The sequence below is a fragment of the Phalacrocorax carbo genome, chromosome 8 (assembly GCF_963921805.1).
Source record: "Phalacrocorax carbo chromosome 8, bPhaCar2.1, whole genome shotgun sequence".
Classification (NCBI taxonomy): domain Eukaryota; kingdom Metazoa; phylum Chordata; class Aves; order Suliformes; family Phalacrocoracidae; genus Phalacrocorax; species Phalacrocorax carbo.
The window spans coordinates 30,636,542-30,656,126 of NC_087520.1; the positions used below are offsets into that span (position 1 = coordinate 30,636,542).

General features: G+C 48.7%; 2 protein-coding genes across 2 annotated transcripts; one reads left to right on the forward strand and one right to left on the reverse strand.

The window, feature by feature from the left end:
• The first annotated feature begins 11,499 nt into the window (after positions 1-11,499).
• CBLN1 (cerebellin 1 precursor) lies at positions 11,500-14,490 on the forward strand. The gene is made up of 3 exons (XM_064459430.1): positions 11,500-12,035; positions 12,222-12,341; positions 13,544-14,490. Exons 1-3 carry the CDS (start codon positions 11,775-11,777, stop codon positions 13,739-13,741), a joined length of 579 nt encoding a protein of 192 aa, XP_064315500.1. The 5' UTR covers positions 11,500-11,774; the 3' UTR covers positions 13,742-14,490.
• A 499-nt stretch (positions 14,491-14,989) lies between these two features.
• On the reverse strand, positions 14,990-19,346 carry LOC135314615 (collagen alpha-1(I) chain-like). Its single transcript, XM_064458178.1, has 3 exons — positions 19,317-19,346; positions 16,885-17,472; positions 14,990-15,717 (listed from the first exon to the last, which is right to left on the reverse strand). The coding sequence occupies exons 1-3, from the start codon at positions 19,344-19,346 to the stop codon at positions 15,610-15,612; spliced, it is 726 nt and encodes a 241-aa protein (XP_064314248.1). The 3' UTR covers positions 14,990-15,609.
• Between the last annotated feature and the right edge of the window lie 239 nt (positions 19,347-19,585).

Sequence of the window (19,585 nt, forward strand, 5' to 3'; positions counted from 1 at the left end):
TTGGGCCACATGACTCACATCACTCTCTGCACAATGAATGAGTGAAAAGAAGCTCCTCAAGACTCTGTGATCCATTTAGCACATACACCTTTATCAGTTTCTTGTTCTAAGGAGGTCATCCCACAAGCAGGCATATCAGACGGACTGAACTGTTGTTCTTACAATCCACTATTGCTTTAATACTTAATTAACTGACTTCAAAGCCATGCTAAAGTGCTGCAACCATTTATTGAAACATATTAATAATAATAAATTAGTTTCATTCACTGAATTACAGCTCTTAGAAGAATGAACAACCTTGTGCAGATGCAGAAGAAAGGCAGAGAAATATTAGGTGACTTACTGACCAGTCCGCAGCAGCTGAGTGGAAAAATTAGAAACAGAACCTCTGGCCTCTGGCCTTTCTTCCAAATCATCTTTCCTGTGTTTGTGCCACAGTGAAATGATTTTGCATATGTCCTGTCTCACAAATATGAAAAATATATGTAATATGCAAAGCCAATTGGACTGCCTTTTGGAATATATCATCATTTATGAAAGGTGCATCTTGAAGCCTAAACAGATTGTGTGCAATTAATTGCAAACTGTCAAAGCGACTACAGCACTTTACTGCCAGTTTGTAAATAAAACCTAGTATGCAAAAAGGCTTAGGCAAGTGAGGTGAGTTTCTGTGGATAAAGAAAAGGCAATGTGCAAATGCAATGCAACATAATTTTTACACTCCAGCCTTTAAGAATTTTGCTGACCCTGTAAGAAAATGGTGTAGTGCAGAGTCATTGAATGCAGCTAGGCTTCTCCATAGGTAAATATTTTACATAACCCAAATGAAGAAGTCCCAGCTCTACTGAAAAGCTAAAAGAATAAAAAAAATCATCAAATGCAAACAGAAAAACATATTTTTTATTAAAATCTTGGTAAGTACGTAAGCATTTTTGTACCCTAAAGATGTGCTGAACAATGGTGATGAAGTGTAGATCATTCCAAATATAGGGGACTGCAAACAAAGCAGATTCCCTTTATGTCCTGATTCTGACCCTCAAATGGTCTTTGTTATAAATATGCTCATCCTGGTGGCTGGCCAATACCTCACTCTATTCCTTATCTGGTGCTGCCTAGCTCCCTTTGTATCACTGCTGTTACCAACCTATATCTCATTGTTCCTATCCATAATATTCAATAACTACAATATGTTTGGTGCCACTGCTGATCTGCTGAGCCAGTCAGTGGCCAGCCCAGTGACTCAGGCTTGGTCTCAGCTTCAAAAGAAGAATGATGATGCCTGTTTTTCTAGGATTGAACCCCTCTGATGAACAGCATCACAAATGTAATACAGACCTTCAGTAATTACTGAAACAGCAGTTTGTCACAAGCTGCTGGTGACACTGACAGACAATCTGCTTGTGGGTAAAGTTAGAGGAAGGAATATGTAAGAAAATATGATATTTGTGACAGACTTACTTAACTTGGAAAATTTTTTTCAGGGGATGAAATCTGCATGTGGAGGCAGTGTAGATGAAGAACTAGGTACCCATATTCATCAACGGTTCTTTCCACCACTTTGGTATTTAATACGTATGCAAAAATTACTCTGGCATAAACGAGAATTTGGCCCAAATAGTAGGCACAACTACATGAACTGCAGTTTGTATCTCCTCTGAAGTTCACGTACATCATCAGTTTCCAAAACAAGTAGATTTGGCCCTTGGGGAAGAGTAGAACTGCCTACATATCCCAGTCATGCTCCACACCGGTGCCATTGAGGGGGTCCTTGTGATGCTCAGTAAATAAAAAAGTCCCTCTTCCACCCTCCTGAGCCTTGTAGCAGGCCCAGAGCTTACTGCAGCATACAGGCACTTCCCTGTGCTCCATGAACCTGAAAAAAATTGAAATCTAAGTCCTCTCTTCATGTGAAGCAGTTCTCTTTATTCTTTTTCATTCCTTATCTTGTAGTGCAAATGCAGTTGTAGAAATTACATAAACCATCCAAATCCACAGATGGTGAGGTAAATTCAAGGTTGAGAGAAGATGAAAGAAAAAACTGACTCAGCCTGATAGGCTTTGGATGGAGCTTTACAGGGAATAAGCACTCCAAGGGATGCTGTAGTGGGAGAACACCTGCCCATGTAGGGAAAACAGGCCCAGCTCGCTGCAAAATCAGAAATCTAGAATTGAGCGGAGGAATGCACTGCTTGACCCAAGCCAAATAAATAATGACACTTTGTTTCTCAGCTTAATAATATTTAAACAGTGTTGCTCCCATTAGCAAATTGAAGGCATTTTGTTTTCTATGCGATATCTTCTCTCCTCCCAAATGAAGGTAACTTACTTCCTTTCAGGATTTTTTTTTTTAACTAGGTTGCACTTGACTCTAGGGACACAAGGTTTCCTTCAGAAATCTTTGCTGAGTTTATGGCACAAGCAGGTATGTCCCTCCAGCCGTTAATAACTCAACTACGTGTCCACATCCCCTGCTTGTTACTTTGTTGCACTGCTGGAGAACTGCTTGTGTTTCACCGGAAAAGTCTCTCCAGTCTGCAGCTATCCTATTTTTCCCTAGCCTGTCACTCAGGCGAACTGCCCTGCAGCTTGCCTGCCTGCTCCAGCAGCTCCACTCCAACCTGCTGGCCCCTGCTGGGGGCCCGGCACAGCAGGGGCCCACTCGGCCCCTGGAGCAGGAGCTGTGGGTGCAGACACAAGCTGGAGTCCCCAGCGCTGCGGGGAGCCAGATGGGATTTTGCCTGAATGAGTACTGGAGGATGGGGCTCTTGTTCAGAGTCACAAACAACTCTTCAAAATACTGGGAGTGTTCAGAAGATGGAAATCTGCTATTTTGCAATTTCAGAAAGCAGTAGATGAACACTGGACATAATGAGGTCCCCCTTTCTGAAGAGCTAACCCAAATATGGTGAGCCCTCTGAACAGTCCAGCTTTAGCCCTTGACTGTGTTCATTAGTTATTTTGATATCCTGAGATGAATGCAAGAGATCACTATACATAAAAAGCAGAGTTCAATAAGCAGTGTGGAACAGTGTTTGTATGCTGGCTTACAGGTTTACCCTACAGTTACTAGGCTAGTCATTTCTAGATGTAAGTAATGAGAATTTGGTTGGTACTCAGGGTTTTGCCCTCCCTTTCCCTTCTCTCTGCCACTGAAGTAATCTGAAGTCATAATTTTCAACTGAAAATATTTAAGTGTTATCTTTATCTGTAGTTACCAGTGTCTTTAAGAGCTCAATCCTGTTCCTGTTACCACTACCTCTGCAGGTGCACCTGGAAAGCAAGGAGGAGACCTCCACTGCCTGTGCCTATTGCCAGTATGACTCTGCAGTTTCCCAGTTCTGGTGAGGTACCAGTGTGTGCTGAGCAACACTGATGCTACCCTGGGATACTAATGTGTACGTCATGTATCACTTGTATGTCACACAAATTTTGGAGGGTAGAATAGAGAGGGAGATTAGGGAGAGCATATTATTTTATTTAGAAATAGCCTTCCTCCTCTGTCGTCCCTTGACACCTGCCCCTCACAACAGGCTTGTGGTGCAATGTGCACTTGTGTCCCCTGCAAAGGCTCTGCTCCTTTTAGAAAAGGCTTCCAGAAGGATACCAACAGCACTGAAATCCCACTCAGTCTGCTTGGTTTTAACCAGCCCTACTCAAGTGCCCTGCAAGAACAGAGAGGAATATTTTCCCTGATCTCTGGAGTAAAGTCCTCCATTACCATGTCACAAAAGAAAAAAGGCTATTTGGTAGCTAAGGAAAAATGCTGACTTTAAACCTGATATAAGGTTCTATCATTTACAGTAATAAGCTCACTGGTGGGGAATTTGTAAAATTTTATGATAAAAAGTAGCTGTAGTCAGTGTTTGATGGAATTTACTATATTACTTTTTTGCTGAAAATACACATAACTACTAATACTTTTCCTTTCCAAACCTAGAGAGAAATAAATACAGCGAGAATTGTCCCAGTAGAAGTTCAAATATCTTGTAAGTAATCAATTATTTTAAAGATTTATCCTTAACCATGAGTTAGTCTAAATCCTGCTTGGAAGGCTATAGATACTTTTAACTTGGTTGAATAACAAATCAGGTACTCAACTGGAGGAGATCTTAGTGAAATAATTAGTATCAGGATTTTAACTGCTGGTAACTTATGGTTAAAAGTTAAAACCCTAGATCTGATAGTCATCACTGTCCTGTCAGATTTTGATTTCTGATGGAAGTGTGCTCTGGTAGGCGCTCTAGGGTTGCCCTGTAATAGTTTCTGTGCCACATATGCCCAATATGTGCAGTAAAAAAGGGGGGTATCTAATAGCTTTTGTTATACTGTCAGAGCAGTAAATGGCAACTGTTAAGAAAATCTCTGAGCTGCTGTAGATTACAAGGACATAGACCATTCTGTTTAGAACCAGAGTAAATGAGTCTGGCTGGAGAGAGTAACCCTGCTAGTGAAAATGGAAGAAAGCAAAGGGGTGAGAGTAATCAGAGAGGAATAGAGATATCTCCAGCTGAAAGGCTGGAAAACTCTCACAGTTTGGCATCCATGTGAGACATGAATGAAGTTCCAGCATGTTTCCTCTCCCCATCTGTTGGTTTGGGTTTGGTTTTTTTTTTGTTTTTTTTTTTTTTTTTCAGCCTGCCCACTCCATTTGAGGTGTTTAAACTCCACAGAGTCCCTGGTTCAACACCTGGAAAAGCTGGCCAGAGATGCAATACTTGTGTGTGACCACTCACTGCTGCATGCAGACAAGAAATAAGTCCTTACAAAATACTCCATGTGCTGGTTGTACCCTTGCAGCCTTGTTTTCTACCTAGGCATAGCTGTGTTTCTGTAGTGCTGTCTCAGCCACCTCATCCTCCTAACAGTCATGGTTTTAACTCACCACTTCGATAGCAATTTGGGAAGGGGTGCTGGGTTGTATGATAGGCACTAATCCCAGACCAGGAATAGCAGAACAGGAAGCAATGAATGTAGAGACTTTGATGTGGGTTTACCACTGCTGAAAACAAAAGGACAAAAAGGAGGAAGTATGTGGTCGATAGGAGAAAAATGTATGGAAGGGATATAAGAGGGACAGCTGTTTTATGGGCTGTTACTAATGTATTTTCTAACACTGTGAGTCCTGCAAGCACTGAGAATATGGGAAAACAGGACAGACCAACAAAAAGGATCAGTGTGAGAGACTGCAAACTGGCTGGAGCACTGGTCTTGCATGCAAGTGATCACAATTACTATCATCTTTCAAGAACACATTGCCTTTTTCACAAAAACATTGTCAAATCCATGGCTCTTGTATCTCTGTCTTGATATGGTTTATCATGAGATTTGAGTGTTCTGGTACCTAAAAGTTTGTTTCTACTTGTGCCTTTCCTGGCTAGCTTCCCTCCGTCCTATAACCATCACTTTGTACCTGATACAATAGTGCTGAAGTGTTGCTACTTTTCTTTGAGCAGAGCAGCCACTAGAGGGAAGGATGCACATGGAGAAATACCCCATAGCACCTCTGGTGCTTCCTCTGTAAGTAAAAAAAAATTCGTAATTGTAAGGTGGTCTGGTTTATCCTTTCAGATAAAATATATTGAATGAGATTATTTTTAGTATTGCAGTTTCACCTTACATCCTGAAACACAGCCAAAATTAAGGGCCTGAAAAAAAAATCATTGGCTAAATTACACAGAAGAGATTGGATTACCTGTTCAAACAGAGCTCTTAATTCTGTGTATAAATAGAATCCACAAATACAAGACTACTGCAGTAGAAAATAAAGCCAGCCAACAGCCCTAATAACCCCTAATTATTAGGAGTTTCAGTTAACATTTGGACAGCTTTTGTCGTAATTCTTTTAAGTCTGAAGAGGCAGCATGAATGAGGTGGCCACGTTTACAATTACAGCAAGCACACACGCTGTCCCAACCCATGCTGGCTTTAGTTCTCTGGCAGCTTGGGTTGGGATTTTGCCCTGCTAAAATACAATTACCTATCTGAATGCGGACTAATTTCCAGTTTGAGTTATTTATTTGTAACAATGCACTTGTTTTGACAGAAGTCTATGACAAGAAAAACAAATCAGGCTCCTGACCTTGGCATCATTGCTCACTTAGGTATTTTTTGTACCTGAAAAAAACCCTGCTAATATCCCATCCAAGTAATGAATTAAATTGCATGTTATCAATAAATACAACAACGGAGATCTACCTGTAAAGCAGACACTTCTTAATGTAACCAGGGTGATGGAATTAACTAGCCATGGATGTTGCTATACTCCTTGTACAGCCCTATCCAACTGGACATTAAGTCTGGGGACATGGAGTATACCAATCAGTGTATTCTTTGATCTGTATTTTAGTCCCTAGGTAACCATTAATGTGAATGAAACAATAGACAATGTGTTTCTGTCAGAAGAGAATGACAAAATGTCGTTTTGTGTAGTGGACTGAGAAAACTGGCCAGGACAGCCAAGATTAAGAACCAAGTAGGTAAAAGGTAATTCCGTCAGGGGTAGATCATGACTACCGACTCATGGACCAGCTACCCAAGTAACATCATCTACTCAAAAGAGAACGATGGGAAAGGACAACTGAGTCTGCGCAATAATTTACATGTGAAGCGAGCAAGTTTGTACCAATCACCAAAGAGAATAATATTGAATATGTATGGATAAAATAAATATGTATAGTTTTGGTCCATATAAATCACGTGGGAAAGGGTGTGTAAGGTATGCACGTTAGGAGGAGCGATCCCCCGTGCATCCGGCACCGTGAATAAAGAATGCCTGCCTTTTAACACTACATTGATGTTACCAGATTTATTCCTGATTTCGATAACATTAAGGTAAGACTGAAATCCAATGCTACTTGTTAAAAAAAGGAAAAAGAAAAGCTTGACAGCTGTATACTAAATATGGACAATTATGGTTGTATAAACTCAAACATTTAATAGTTGTCTCAAGGATGGTGTTTCAAACATTTAGCTGTGAGCTAATATACTTTCTCAGTTTTAAAGTTGTCCTATGTAATACATAAATGGGAGATTAGAAGTCAAATACTGTGTTGCAGGCAGTCAATAAAAAGCAGCAGATTACTTTATCCACATTATCTTAATAAACTGTGTTGTTCTTCAAAATATACAAAACCCAATAGCTGTGTAACCCAACAGTACTTCAAGGTTGACAACCTTATATTCATTTACTGCTGCAATTCCCACTTTGGTTAGGATTGTGTAACAGTTTCCCCTTCTCTTTGCAACTACCCATGTCCACCAGAAATTCACACTTCTGAGACTGAGGTTTGCCACGATTGCGAACTGCAATTTTTTTGAACATTTTATCACAATCTTTTTACCATTTCAAAACACGTGAAGGTACAGGGAAAATACTAAGCTTATTTTGTTTGATATTCTCTGGCCAGAATTGAGATCTGAAAATAAAAATCAGAACTATTTTTCTAGTTTCATTTGATCAAATAAAATTACAGAACTTTTGGATATAAACATACACAAATGATCACCTGGCAGTTATTCTCATGTACACACCTTGGAAAGCACATACACTCTTTAGGTGTCTGTGCTACTGATGGGTTTTACCTTCAGTGATGCCATCTTTCTCCTGCAGCCACAAGTGATCAGGAGAGAATTCCCTTGGCCTGGTGGTGTTCTCCCCTGGCACCTGAACCAGCCTGTCTGTGCCATTTTCTGTCCTTTCTCTGCTGTGTATGGCCTGTGCTGGCAGGCATCGGGCACCACAAGTCTCTGTGGCCTTCTTTATTCTACAGGGTGTGGAACATTATAGATAATTTCTGCTGGATGGCACCTTAACAGTTCATCTGCTCCTGCTGTGCGTTCTCTCGCTGAACTCAGTCTGCTCTTTGAGATACCTTAATTGCTTGCTGTGGAAGCTGAAGGTGACACCATAAGCAAATCACCATACATACATGCAAACCTCTCTTAAAACAGCAAATCAGATGGTTGTAGCTAGTGCACAGTATGGATCAGCAAGAGCTGTTTTGCTCTAAATCTCATTTTCACACATTTTCAGACTTGGTACAGAATCCCAGTGGATGCTTGGGAAGATAAGTATCTTAAGTTTATATGGGCATATATAAATCCCTGAATTGCTTTTTGCTGTTTACACTTCATAAACTAATATAGCAGTGAACAAACTGCATTTTCAGAACTGCGAACAAACTGCATTTCATATAAGTTATCCAGTTATGGGCCAGACCTTGCATTTCTTACTCAAGAAGGATTAAATCAAAAGGCAAGTAGTCTGTGAAAAGGTGGTTTAATACCCAGCTAGCTAAACTCTTGATAAATTATACTCTCAAAGGAAAAGTAAAGGTTTCCAGTAGACTTCTTTGTACTTGTTTTCAGAGAAGCTTGTGCTTGCCCCCTTAGAGGCACATAAGTGAAGCTAAAGTTAAATGTCTAGTGAGATTGAGTTTCCAAGGATGATGTTCCTAAAACAGGATTAAGGCTCACTGACAGTGTCATGCAGGGCTGCTGCTCATGATTTAGACTGCTTTGTGGCCAAAGTATATTTTTGTTTCTATAGATAATGGTTCAGTACTTCTGAGCTTTAAACTTGCTTCTGTAAGAGGTAAAAACCAGGTTATTTTTGTCTCTCCACATTTTTTTCTGGAATAAGGAACCCTCTCATGATCTGAGCAGGATAGTAACCAGTCCTGAAGCTGTTCTTCACAGACTTAAGAGGATCATTCTGCTAAATTTTTTCCCTCCAGATTACTTTCAAGTGGTTTGTTTGATTTTTTTTTTCTTTAACCATGTGTGAAACATTAGGGGAGTTCTACAAATCTGTCAACATCAAGGTCAAGGCAAGTTACTGTGCAATGGACAGTTCGCACATTTCCTCCATATCCCCAAAAGTATTTCTTAAAAGCAAACATCAAGCAGACAAAGAGCTCTGCTTGACAATAGGTTAGTTTCAGCCTAGTATCTACATCTATTACAGTGTGTTAATACCTCGACACTGTTCCCGTTGTATCTGAATGACAATTGCCCTATTGTATCTCAATGACATTGATTAACAAGGCAGTTTGTAATTAGATGGAGTATTGTAATTTGCAAATCTGCACTCCTATCTTGGGAGCTGTCTGCCACACATCACTAATTATGCCATGTTTGTATATATCAGTACCAACATTCTCCTGCTGAGTATCTCTGCTTTGTTCCCAGAACAGAGGCTGTTGTCAATACAGAGAAAATCAACATAACTGCCTAGCACCACGTGTGACATTTAATGAAAATGAAGTAATGGCTAATTTGCATGGCTGGTGTTACTTTATTAAAGCCAGAACTGCAGAAGCTGGGTGCTACAGTGATAGTCAAATGTGCACACACGTGACAATGATGGTGTCTGGCACAGGAAACTGCATCCCTCCTTTGCCTGCCTGCCTCTACCTCTTATGTGAGGAATAGGGCTTCTGGTAAAAGTGACAGATTTGTTAATTTTTCCAGGCCCAGCTGTTCTTTTTCTTTCTGTTCCATCTGTCAGAGCCCTGCCAAGCAGTCAAGGCAGCGGGGGGGAGGAAGGCCCACCCTGCCTCCTCCCAGGGGAGTCACCACAAAACATCAAGGGCAACTTCCAGCTCAGGAGGGAAACCCCTCCTGGATTCAAATCAGCAAGCTACAAATAAAAAGCTCTATAGCACAAGAGAATTTACTTCTGTTGTGCACAAGAATTTTCTTAAAAGAAAAATATATGAATGTTTTTTACATAAAAAAGAGCCATGTAAGTTGGAAGACACACAGTCAAGTGCTTCAAAAATTTTAAAGAGCAGAGTTGTGCTCCTTCAGTTTCCATTTCCCCTGTCATTTCACCAATACTGACAAGGATGCAAAATGCTAATTTTTGCTGATTTTTAATTGCTTTAGCCTTATTAGTTAGAAGTATTATAGAGCATATGTAATAGAAATATTTAGAAATATTAATTTTATTTTTAAAAAAGTTTCTTACTTCGGACTCAGTTAAGAAGGTCAGCAGTAATAATACATTATAAATAATAAGTTTATGTTTTAAAGTAAAACAACACATCTTCTAACAGGTTGTGGCTCCACCCACTCAGTTTTATCTCATTTCTTACTTCTCAGAAGAGTTTTTGTTTCTATTTTATTATCTCTCCAACTCCTTTCTGACCACTTTCCCTCCCCTATAACCATTTTGCCACTACATTGGTTTCCAGACTGCTTTACTGCTGAATGTCTAACATAAAGTGCGGGGTATTTTGATCCTCCCTGAGGTATGATGCCATTGGCTATAAGTACAACCCGTCCCCTCCGAGCCAGCCAGTACCAACCCACGGGCAAACGCTGATACTTCGCAGACTTCTGTCTGAGCAACTTTACAGACACGCTTTTAACTTAGCAGGGCAGTAATGTGAATAAAGCAGTTTGTAGCAGTTTTCAGGAAGAGATCAATTTGCCAGGTAAAACCTTATGAATCGCACAATTGGAACCGCACAGTAAAATAAATTAAAGCCTTTACCAAAAATCACAATGATTTGCACAGGAGCCCAGTTTTGGATGATACTCAGTTTCCCAGAGAGGATGCTACAAACTCCACATAAGTTTTTATCTCTGAATGTAAGCTTAGTTTTGGAAACAGATCTGCCAGTTAGAAAATTATTTTGTTGCAGTGTTTTGTTTCTAATGGTTCCTCAGTAAATATTTTCTTTTGCAATCCCGGGTTATGGCTTTCTGACAGCACATCCGGAATGAACACTGGTCAGATGTCCCCCAAGACAAAGAAATCTTTGCACTTTAGGAAAGAACAACGGCCCTGAAAACGCGCTCCTGGCTGGAGCCGTCCGGGGGCAGGGCACGAAGCACCGCCAGGGCAGGCACCAGCGCCATAACTCTCCTTCACCAACAGCCAGGTGTTCTATTTGCTCTATTTGCTTTTGAAGTTTCTTGCTCGGGAAGCCTTGCCAGAGGCACGGCCCTTTGTTCCTCCCCGCGACGTGAACGAGGCGATGAAGGAGATGGCGGAGATCGGGAAGCGGGACCCTTTGCATCCCACTCCTCGGTGCGATCTCCGGGGGGTCGGGTTCGCCCGTAGCTCGGAGCAACCCGGTGATGCTCCTCCCTGTGCTCGGAGACGGCAGCAAGCCTTCGCACCGCCGCGCAGCAGCCCGTTTCCTTCCAGCCTTCCTCGCCCAGGAGCAAAGCGGGGAGGGACCCGCGGCCCCGTTTCGCCCCCCGAGGCCCTCAGCTAGCCTTTGCCCGACGCCGCCACCCCGCTCCCCTCCGCTCGGCGGGGGGTCTCCCGCCCCGCGCCCCGCCGCTCCTACCTGCGCGGTGCGGTGCTGCGCGGTGCGGTGCGGGCGGCTGCTCGGCACCTGCTCCCGTGCCGCCTAACAAAAGCGGCGGCGTCAGGTGTCAGCAGGCGGACTGCGCGGCCATTGGCGGCCGCGGCGCGCAGCGGACGCCGGTTGGGCCGGGCGCGGCGGGGGGCGGGTGCGGAGCGTTGACGCCAGAGCGGGGCCGGCGGGGAGGCGGGGCTGTGCCTCGCGCCGTCTTTGTGGTCGCCGGCAGCGCGGCTGCTTCCCGCCGCCTCCTTCAGCCCCGCGCCGCGCGGCGGGCGGCTCCGCTCCGCCCCGCGCTATGTGTGCCGGCGCTCCCCTGCCTTCTCGCGGCCGTGTCCCACCCGGCGGGGCGCTCCCGGCCCCGCTCTGAGAGCGCGGCGGGTCAGGGAGCGAGCGGAGCGGAGGAGCCCGGACGTGGCGCCCGGCAGCGGTGCGGAGCGAAGGGAACGCGGCGCCATGCGGGGCCAGGGGCTGGGACTGCTGCTACTGCTGGGCGCGGCGTGGCTGGCGTGTGGGCAGAACGAGACGGAGCCCATCGTGCTGGAAGGCAAGTGCCTCGTGGTATGCGACTCCAATCCCACCTCCGACCCCACCGGCACGGCGCTCGGCATCTCCGTGCGCTCCGGCAGCGCCAAGGTCGCCTTCTCCGCCATCCGCAGCACCAACCACGAGCCCTCCGAGATGAGCAACCGCACCATGATCATCTACTTCGACCAGGTGGGGCGGGCGCGGCGGGGCTGCGGGAGGCGGGAAGTTGCCGGGGCAGGTGGCGGAGCAGGGCCGGGACCGCGGGGTCCTGCCCGCGGGAAGCGGGGCGCTGAGGGCCGGGGGCGGCCGCGGGGCAGCGGGGCCGGGGGGCGGCGGCGGCCCCGCGGAGGTTTTGACGGTGCCCTTCCCTTCCAGGTACTAGTGAATATCGGCAGCAACTTCGACTCGGAGCGGAGCACTTTTATCTCGCCCAGGAAAGGGATTTACAGTTTTAATTTTCACGTGGTGAAAGTGTATAACAGGCAAACCATCCAGGTCAGCCCCCAGCGCCGTCGCCTCGCTCCGCGGGCAGCGCGGGAGGGAGCGGACGGCTCCGCGGCCCGGCGGGGTCGGTGGGGCAGGGGCATGCCCCGGGGGGGCGGCGGGGCGGGGTCACGGCCCTGAGCCGCCGCCGGGAGCACAGACCTCCCGGCGCTTTCCCGCCTGAGGGGACGGTGCCTGAAGGGGCGCACAGCCCCTCCAGGCCCTCGCCCACATGAGCCGTCCCGGGACGGGAGGGGATATCCCGACGGCCGCCTGCCGCCCACTCCCAGTCCGGCCGGGCCCCCGGGCTGTCCCAAGGCGCGGAGCGCCGGCGGGAGCGTCCGTATAGACTCCGTGGGAAGCGCGGGCACCGGTGGGCTCCTTACCTGCTCTTGGATGGCAAAAGGTTTCACAGCAATTTGGGCTGCAGGGAGGTGCCTATGGCATGGATATGATAAGGAATGTAGCACCGTATGTGCGTGTGTGTGCAGTTACTCTATGCACGCCCTTTGTATGTGGTTTGATGCAAACGCATCTCAAGGTAGGGATAATAAATTACTGGCCTGAAGCTAGGTAACATGGCCTAGGCAGGAAATCTCTCTGTGTAGCAATGCATGCTGCAAAGGTGAATGTACAGTTAGCGATATAGCACCGTTCTGGTGTAATTGGCTTCGTGCGTCTAGATTGGGCAGGTAGTGTATTATTAACGTGGGGTATGCTGTCCCAGGATTATTAATGCGAGCTGAGCCGAGCTTATTGACTGTGTTGTGGCATATTGTCTTTGCCGCCTAACAAAGGAAAACTACCTCCTGAATACACTTCAAACATGCTCGTTCCGGCAGCTGTGGCTCTGCTCCTCACTGTCTCTGACTGAGGTTTCGCATAAAGCCATCTTTCAATAAGTGTGAGCAGACCTCTTTTCATAGCCTGAAACCACAGGAATCCTATTGAAATTCTTCAAAATAGGATCAATGTCCTGTTTTATATACACTGGGTGTTTTGATGTGGTTGTCGGTCTAAAACAGCAGTGAAAGGCTTCTTCCTTTAGAGCACCTTAGCTGGGTTCAGACTGATATTTCATTTTTATGGGACTGGAGTTTCAGCTGTCAAAAGAGGCCCTTTCTTAGCTAAGCATTTTGCCTGCTAGGCAAGCCTCAGCAGTGTCGTTTTCTGACTTTAATTGATGGAGGGCTTTGTTCTATCTTGCTTCTTAGGTGAGTTTGATGCTAAATGGGTGGCCAGTGATTTCTGCCTTTGCAGGGGACCAAGATGTGACCCGAGAAGCAGCTAGCAATGGAGTCCTGATACAGATGGAGAAAGGAGACAGAGCTTATCTAAAACTGGAGAGAGGAAACTTGATGGGAGGCTGGAAGTATTCGACATTCTCTGGATTTTTAGTGTTCCCGCTTTAAATCTTCTCATCCAAGAAAAGGGAGAGATGCGAGTCAGAATATCTTATGAATTCCCAAGTTGTAGCGGGGTTTAAAGAGTCATGGACAGCAGACTTCTTACATTCAGATATTAAAGAAGCTAAATCCTGCTTAGATTTGTGTACATCCGCTTTGAAGAATTACTACTTATTTTTGTTGTGTTGCAGCCAACACGCAGGAGACACTATAACTGATCAATCCCCCATTTATATTCTTCTCTTTCCTCCCACAAAATTAGTTCCAATCTCTATGTCACTGGTGTAATCTGCCATCATTCCCCCATGGCTTCTGCCTCACACAAGTAGACTTTAGATATATTCATTGTCCTTTACAGCATATTTTGTAGTTTTGTTTTTAAAACATGTTAATCTTGACTCTTTCTCTGAGTTTAACTTTTAAAAAAAAAAGCAAAGTATTTTTGAATACATGGATGCCATGATGGAAGGGAGAATGCAATTCTTGCTGTGTACTGTCTGGCAAAAGGAAAAATTTCTACACGAAGAACTATTCAGAGCCAAGGCTGATCAGAGTATTTCAGTATTTATATGTAATTCTGAGTGATTGTGAAATTAAGGCTGCTAAATGTTTTGATGCTTGTTTTGCTCTTGTACAATGTGGCCCAACTAAATGCCAGGAAGTATATTGAACTTTTACTAATACTCTGTAATATATGTGTGAATATTGAAAATTAATTTTTGCTTTAAATCAATAAAGTTTAAATGGGACTTTTATTTTTCTTAACCAGAAATAAGGTTTCTCAGTGCAGGCAGGCGTGGGGCAGAGGCTCAGTATGGTCCCAGGACTGCAGTCTGCGCCGGGGCAGGAGAACCGCGCGGGTGCAGGGCTCTGCGCAGCCACCCCAAGCCCCGCAGGGGCCCCCGCAGCTGTGCTGTACTCGGCTCAGCTCGGCGCGGCCGTGCAAGCTGCGCTGGTGGTGCCGTAGCCCCAGCGGACCCGGCACTTGGGTGCTTCCCGCCGACTCTGACACCTGCTTATTTATAGCGTTTATCTGTATTATAGTCTATAAATCAGATCGCATTTTATACGGCCGTCTAAAAATACCTGACAATGTATACTTCGATGCTAGTATTATTTATTTGCTAGTCTTATTTTGTTTACAGTCTTTTAAAGATGTAAATGCTATAATTTTGCAGTACTCAAAGAGACTACTTTTATTAAAAGGTGCGTACGAGGATTTCGTTGTATCTAAACTTTAACATGAAATAAACCGGTGAAGCGAACCCCTGGGCTCCGTGCGTGGGGCGGCGGCGACCGGCGCGGGGCTGCTGCGTGCCCCGGCTGTGGCACGGCGGGCTCGCACGAATCCCCGGCTCCCGGCAAGGAATTCCGTTACCTCCAATGGAGGGGGAACTAAGACGAGCATAATAAGCAACGCTTCTCGCTCTGTTCAAGGGTTCTGCTCTGGAAATAGTCTTTGTGCGGCCGCGCCGTGCTCCGCGGAGGGGCGGTGGCGGGGCCGGCCCGGTCTCCGGCCGGCCGGGAATGGCCGCGGCCCTTCGTTTCCAAGTGAAATGCATCAGCAGCCGCTCCTCTGCCACCTGGGGGTGCAGGGGCCAAAACACCTTCCCCCACCCCCACCGTTGCCGACTATCGTATGTCGCGATTCGCGCCCCGCCGGCAGTTCACGAGGAGCCTCGGTACCTGCAGCCGCTGGCCAGAAGCCGGACGGGGAAACGATCGAGATTGATGAAGAAGGGTTAATCAGGGAAGGCGACCGGGCTGTGTTCACTCAGAGCGATAACCTGCTCGAAGCAGTCCACAAATCGGATTCTCCGGGCTGCGCGTTCCTCTCACAATATGAGACACTTTATTACTTTCCCCCGAAGCCTTCAGCCGCCCGGCCCGGCACCCCCTGCCCGCCTGGCAGCGCCCCGGCCCCCGGGTTCGCACCCAGAGGCGACAGGTACGGGGAGGGCTAGCGAAGCCGCTCCTGCGGCCTGTGACCGTAGCGAAGGAGCAAAGTGAGCAAGAAAAGAAAGGGGAAACAGAAATCACCGCTGTGCGAGAGAACGGGCCGCCTTAAGACCGGCCGGCGCAGGGACCCAGGCTGCGGGTCCCGGCCAAGCCCGCCGCGGGGCTGCCCCACAACTACCGCAGGTGCGGGGTCTGATGATGCTGATACTCGTCTTTTCGCTTTTTTCCCTTCCTCTCCCTGAACACCAAGCAAATAAACCCACCACCTTCCGCTGAAAGTTTTCCCCTGGTTACGAGAATCTCATTTAATATTGTACAGCTAGAAATATGTTGCCCCCAATAGCAGCAGATCACTGCTCTGCGGCTATTACAAAAGGCCGCCGTGGCTGCCTGGAAAGTCTCGCCCGTTCCGCACGCTGCAGTAGCGTGCGCCAGCCCAGATGGAACCCCGTGCGGGCAGCGCTGCCCGGGGCGCACCGCGGAGCGGGGCTGCCCGCAGGCCCCAGAGGGGGGTGAGCATTACAGCACCCTGCTTTGGAGGTAAAGCCACCGCACCGAAACCTCCGTGGCGCTCGGCCGCACCCTCCGGGCCGGGGAGCTCTTGCTGGCGCCCCGGGGGGGCGGCCCGTCCTGGAGCCCGCTCCCGCCCCATCTTCGCCGGGAGCTCCCCCGGCCGCGGCGTCTGGAAGCGAAGGGGAGTATGTGTGAGCAGCTGCCGGGGAGTTGCCGCCGGGTGATTTACTTCAGCAGACGGACTGTGTTTATAAAAAAACCCCACAGATCCCCTTCCATCATGCCTGTCACCCGCCGCGGTCAGAGGAGAGGGGGCCGGGCTCAGGAGGGAAAGGCCGCCAGGAAGCCCCCGGTTCTGGCTGGCGGGCGCGGTGGGGAGCCGTCAGCGCCGAGCTTGCCCCCGGTCCGGGGGAAGCGGAGCGGGGCTGGGCTGCGCCGTGCCCCGCTGCCCCAACGAGGCGGGCCGGGCAGCCCCAGGGCGGCCGATCGCGCCCATGCTTGCAGGCGTCTCCACGCGAAGTGGGTGCTTTGGCCCCGTGTTTAAGGCAGGGAAATGTAAAAGGAGCGTTTCGTTTCAGCGGGCGCCGTGCATGGCAGAGCTGGCAGCTCGCCCCACAGCCCGTTTCCCTGTCGAGGGACGGGGCAGCCGCTGCCACCCCCGGCGCCAAGGCTCGTACCTGAGCGGGCGGACGGGCCGGCCAGGCGACGCCATCTTCCCGACGGCGCGACCCGCGGTACCCCGGGCGTGTTCCAGGAGGAGAACGGGCTCCGAGGGGGCAACCGAGCCGAAGGAACCCGGACCTGGTACAAGCAGCCGCCTGCGCGGTGCGGCTCAGTACCCCGAGGCTGGCTCTGCCCGGCTGCAGAGACTGTCCCGCGCTCCCCAGGCCACAGTCGCCATTTTGGGTGTCGGAGCCGGCCGCGGCCTGCGGGCACCGCCAGCCGGGCTGCGGGGAGTCAGGGGCGGACGACGGACAGGCGACCATCGGGAGGCTGCCGCCTAGGGCGGCGGGTCGGGGACGCCGGGGCCTGGCGGCCTCGCCTGCCCGCAGCGCAGGCCCCGGCCCGCCGGCTGCCGCCCGGATCCTCACGCTGCTTGCCGATGAGGTGTCCCTCGGCGGGAGGCCGCTACACCTCAGGGCTCCAGCGGCGTCGTATCCACCGCCCGCGGCCGTAATACTCCGAGCCAGCCTCCAGGCACGGGGCTCCGCTTCCGCCAGACGGGAGCAGCTACTGCACTTACCCGGCTTTAATGTGTTTTTCAGCTGATGTAAGTAACGTCTGATTGAATTTATTGCTGATGAGCGTTGAGTATCAGTTTACGCAATAAGAAATTATGTTTTATTCAGTTCGTTAGCATGACTAGTGTTTGGTTTATGAGCATATCTTTAATGGTAATGACCAGAGTTGATTGATTTCTAATGTGAATATAATTACACAATGTAGGGGAATTAAAGGAAAAAATCCACGGGTTTAATTGTTAGGTTTTTAGAAAGTGCATGTTGGGGCGCGGGGGTGGTAAGGGAGAAGCAAACCGACCTGTTTCTGCACAAGCAATGAGGATGTAAAGATTAATAACTCTAGTGGGAGACGGCGAGTTTGGTCCAAAAGAAGAGAAAGTCAAATGCAGTTAACTCTGGGAATAGTTAATGCGTGCTCCACATGGCAAAACATAGTTTCCCCTCTTCTATCCCCCAGGTGCAGCTGGAAGCCCGATAAGTTCGCTGGGAAGAGGCCGTTGCCGAGGAGCCAACGAAGGTAAGGCTTCGTGCATGGCCAGGCAGCTGGCTCCCTCCATACCCGTCAGGGGCAGGCTGGGCTCAGGGGCAGGCTGGGCTCAGGGGCAGGCTGGGCTCAGGGGCAGGCTGGGCTCAGGGGCAGGCTGGGCTCAGGGGCAGGCTGGGCTCAGGGGCAGGCTGGGCTCAGGGGCAGGCTGGGCTCAGGGGCAGGCTGGGCTCAGGGGCAGGCTGGGCTCAGGGGCAGGCTGGGCTCAGGGGCAGGCTGGGCTCAGGGGCAGGCTGGGCTCAGGGGCAGGCTGGGCTCAGGGGCAGGCTGGGCTCAGGGGCAGGGCTGCTGCCGGGCAGCGCGGGGGAGAGCTGCGCCTTCCTGTGAGGTCGGAGGGAGCAGTTCGCTCAGCTGCAGGATCTCGGACGGCAGCGGCAGAACCGCCCCTGGCAGGGAGCGCCTTGCCTGCCCTGCTGGCCTTTTCTGAGAAGGGGAGACAGAGACAGGCAAGTGCTGGAGAGCCCTGGCAGGAGCATCGTGTTGGGCTGCAACCGGTAAGGGGAGCAGGGCAGGACTTCGTGGGCCAACCAGCAGGTGGGATTTCAGAGGTAGGGAGTGAGGGGACAGTACTGTGAGGAGTGGGGGAGAGCAAGCTGGAAGCAGCCTATGTGCTTCAGCTGTGCCTCACCTGTGCTTTGTGTCCCTAGGGTGACCTCTGGGACTGTCCTTTCCACTGAAATGGAAAGGTGGTCTGGAAGGGGTGTGATCACACTGGATCACCTTCAGTGGCATGTGCAGGGGACCAGGGAAGGCTCGTGTTCTGTGGGTTCTGTGGGTATCCCTGTAGTGCAGAAATCCCAGGGGGAGGGGGCTTGCAGAACTGATTTTCTTGTCTCCCTTCAGGCTGGGTCAGTGGAGAAAGCATGGAGTCTGTGAGCTAAGAGTTGCCAAAAGACCTCTCTTGTTGCTTGCCCAGAAAGAAAAGAGGCCTTATGTTTTTTGTGGAAAATTAAACGAGCTGTGTGCCTTGCTGTGGAAGAAGAGGGCTCTGGCGAGACTAGCATAATCAGTCCCTGTGTCTTGGGGCGTTGCTGCCCTCTGGGCTCTTAACACTTGCTGGAAACCCAGCACCTGCATTGGGGATATCTGAATTAGGTGCATTCCTCCAGCCTTCCACTAGCACCTCCAGGCTTTCTAGGGTACTGGGCAATGGGGTGCCTCTGCTCCTGCCTCTGCTCCAGTGGTCCTGGGTCAGTAGCAGTGTTGATCCCAGTGTAAACAGCTGTGCACATGTGGGTGCAGAGCTTTCTCTTCCCTGTGGCAACTTTGAGCCATCTGCTGGACAAGTGAGGAAGATGCTGTTTGCCCTTCTACAGCTTTTTACCTGTGTTGGTGGGGAGATGTAACAAGCCATTTTACGTTTTATCGTGCAGTGTGGGATTCCTAAAATGAAACAGTTGCTGTTCTAAGCTCAGGGTGTGCCTGGGGTGCTTGAAAAGCCGCATTTGGGGAATTTTCTTTCTGGAGGGAGTTGTGGAGCTATTGGAAAATGGTTCTACCATTGCACAGGCATCTAGACTTGCAAAAAGATTCCCAAGGCTCTCCTGCCTCTTGTACTTAGATCGCTAACAAAAATGGGCTGAGTGTCATGAG

Bases quoted from the DNA above. Each gene is read 5' to 3' on its own strand.
- LOC135314615 (XM_064458178.1), bottom strand. From the start codon at position 19,346: ATGGCTTGTTACATCTCCCCACCAACACAG. The intron at 17,473-19,316 runs GTAAAAAGCTGT...TACTTACATCAG, and splicing joins ACATCTCCCCACCAACACAG to CTGAAAAACACATTAAAGCC. The intron at 15,718-16,884 runs GTACGAGCCTTG...CTACGGTCACAG, and splicing joins CGGCCCGTCCGCCCGCTCAG to GCCGCAGGAGCGGCTTCGCT.
- CBLN1 (XM_064459430.1), top strand. From the start codon at position 11,775: ATGCGGGGCCAGGGGCTGGGACTGCTGCTACTGCTGGGCGCGGCGTGG. The intron at 12,036-12,221 runs GTGGGGCGGGCG...CTTCCCTTCCAG, and splicing joins TGATCATCTACTTCGACCAG to GTACTAGTGAATATCGGCAG. The intron at 12,342-13,543 runs GTCAGCCCCCAG...CTTGCTTCTTAG, and splicing joins ATAACAGGCAAACCATCCAG to GTGAGTTTGATGCTAAATGG.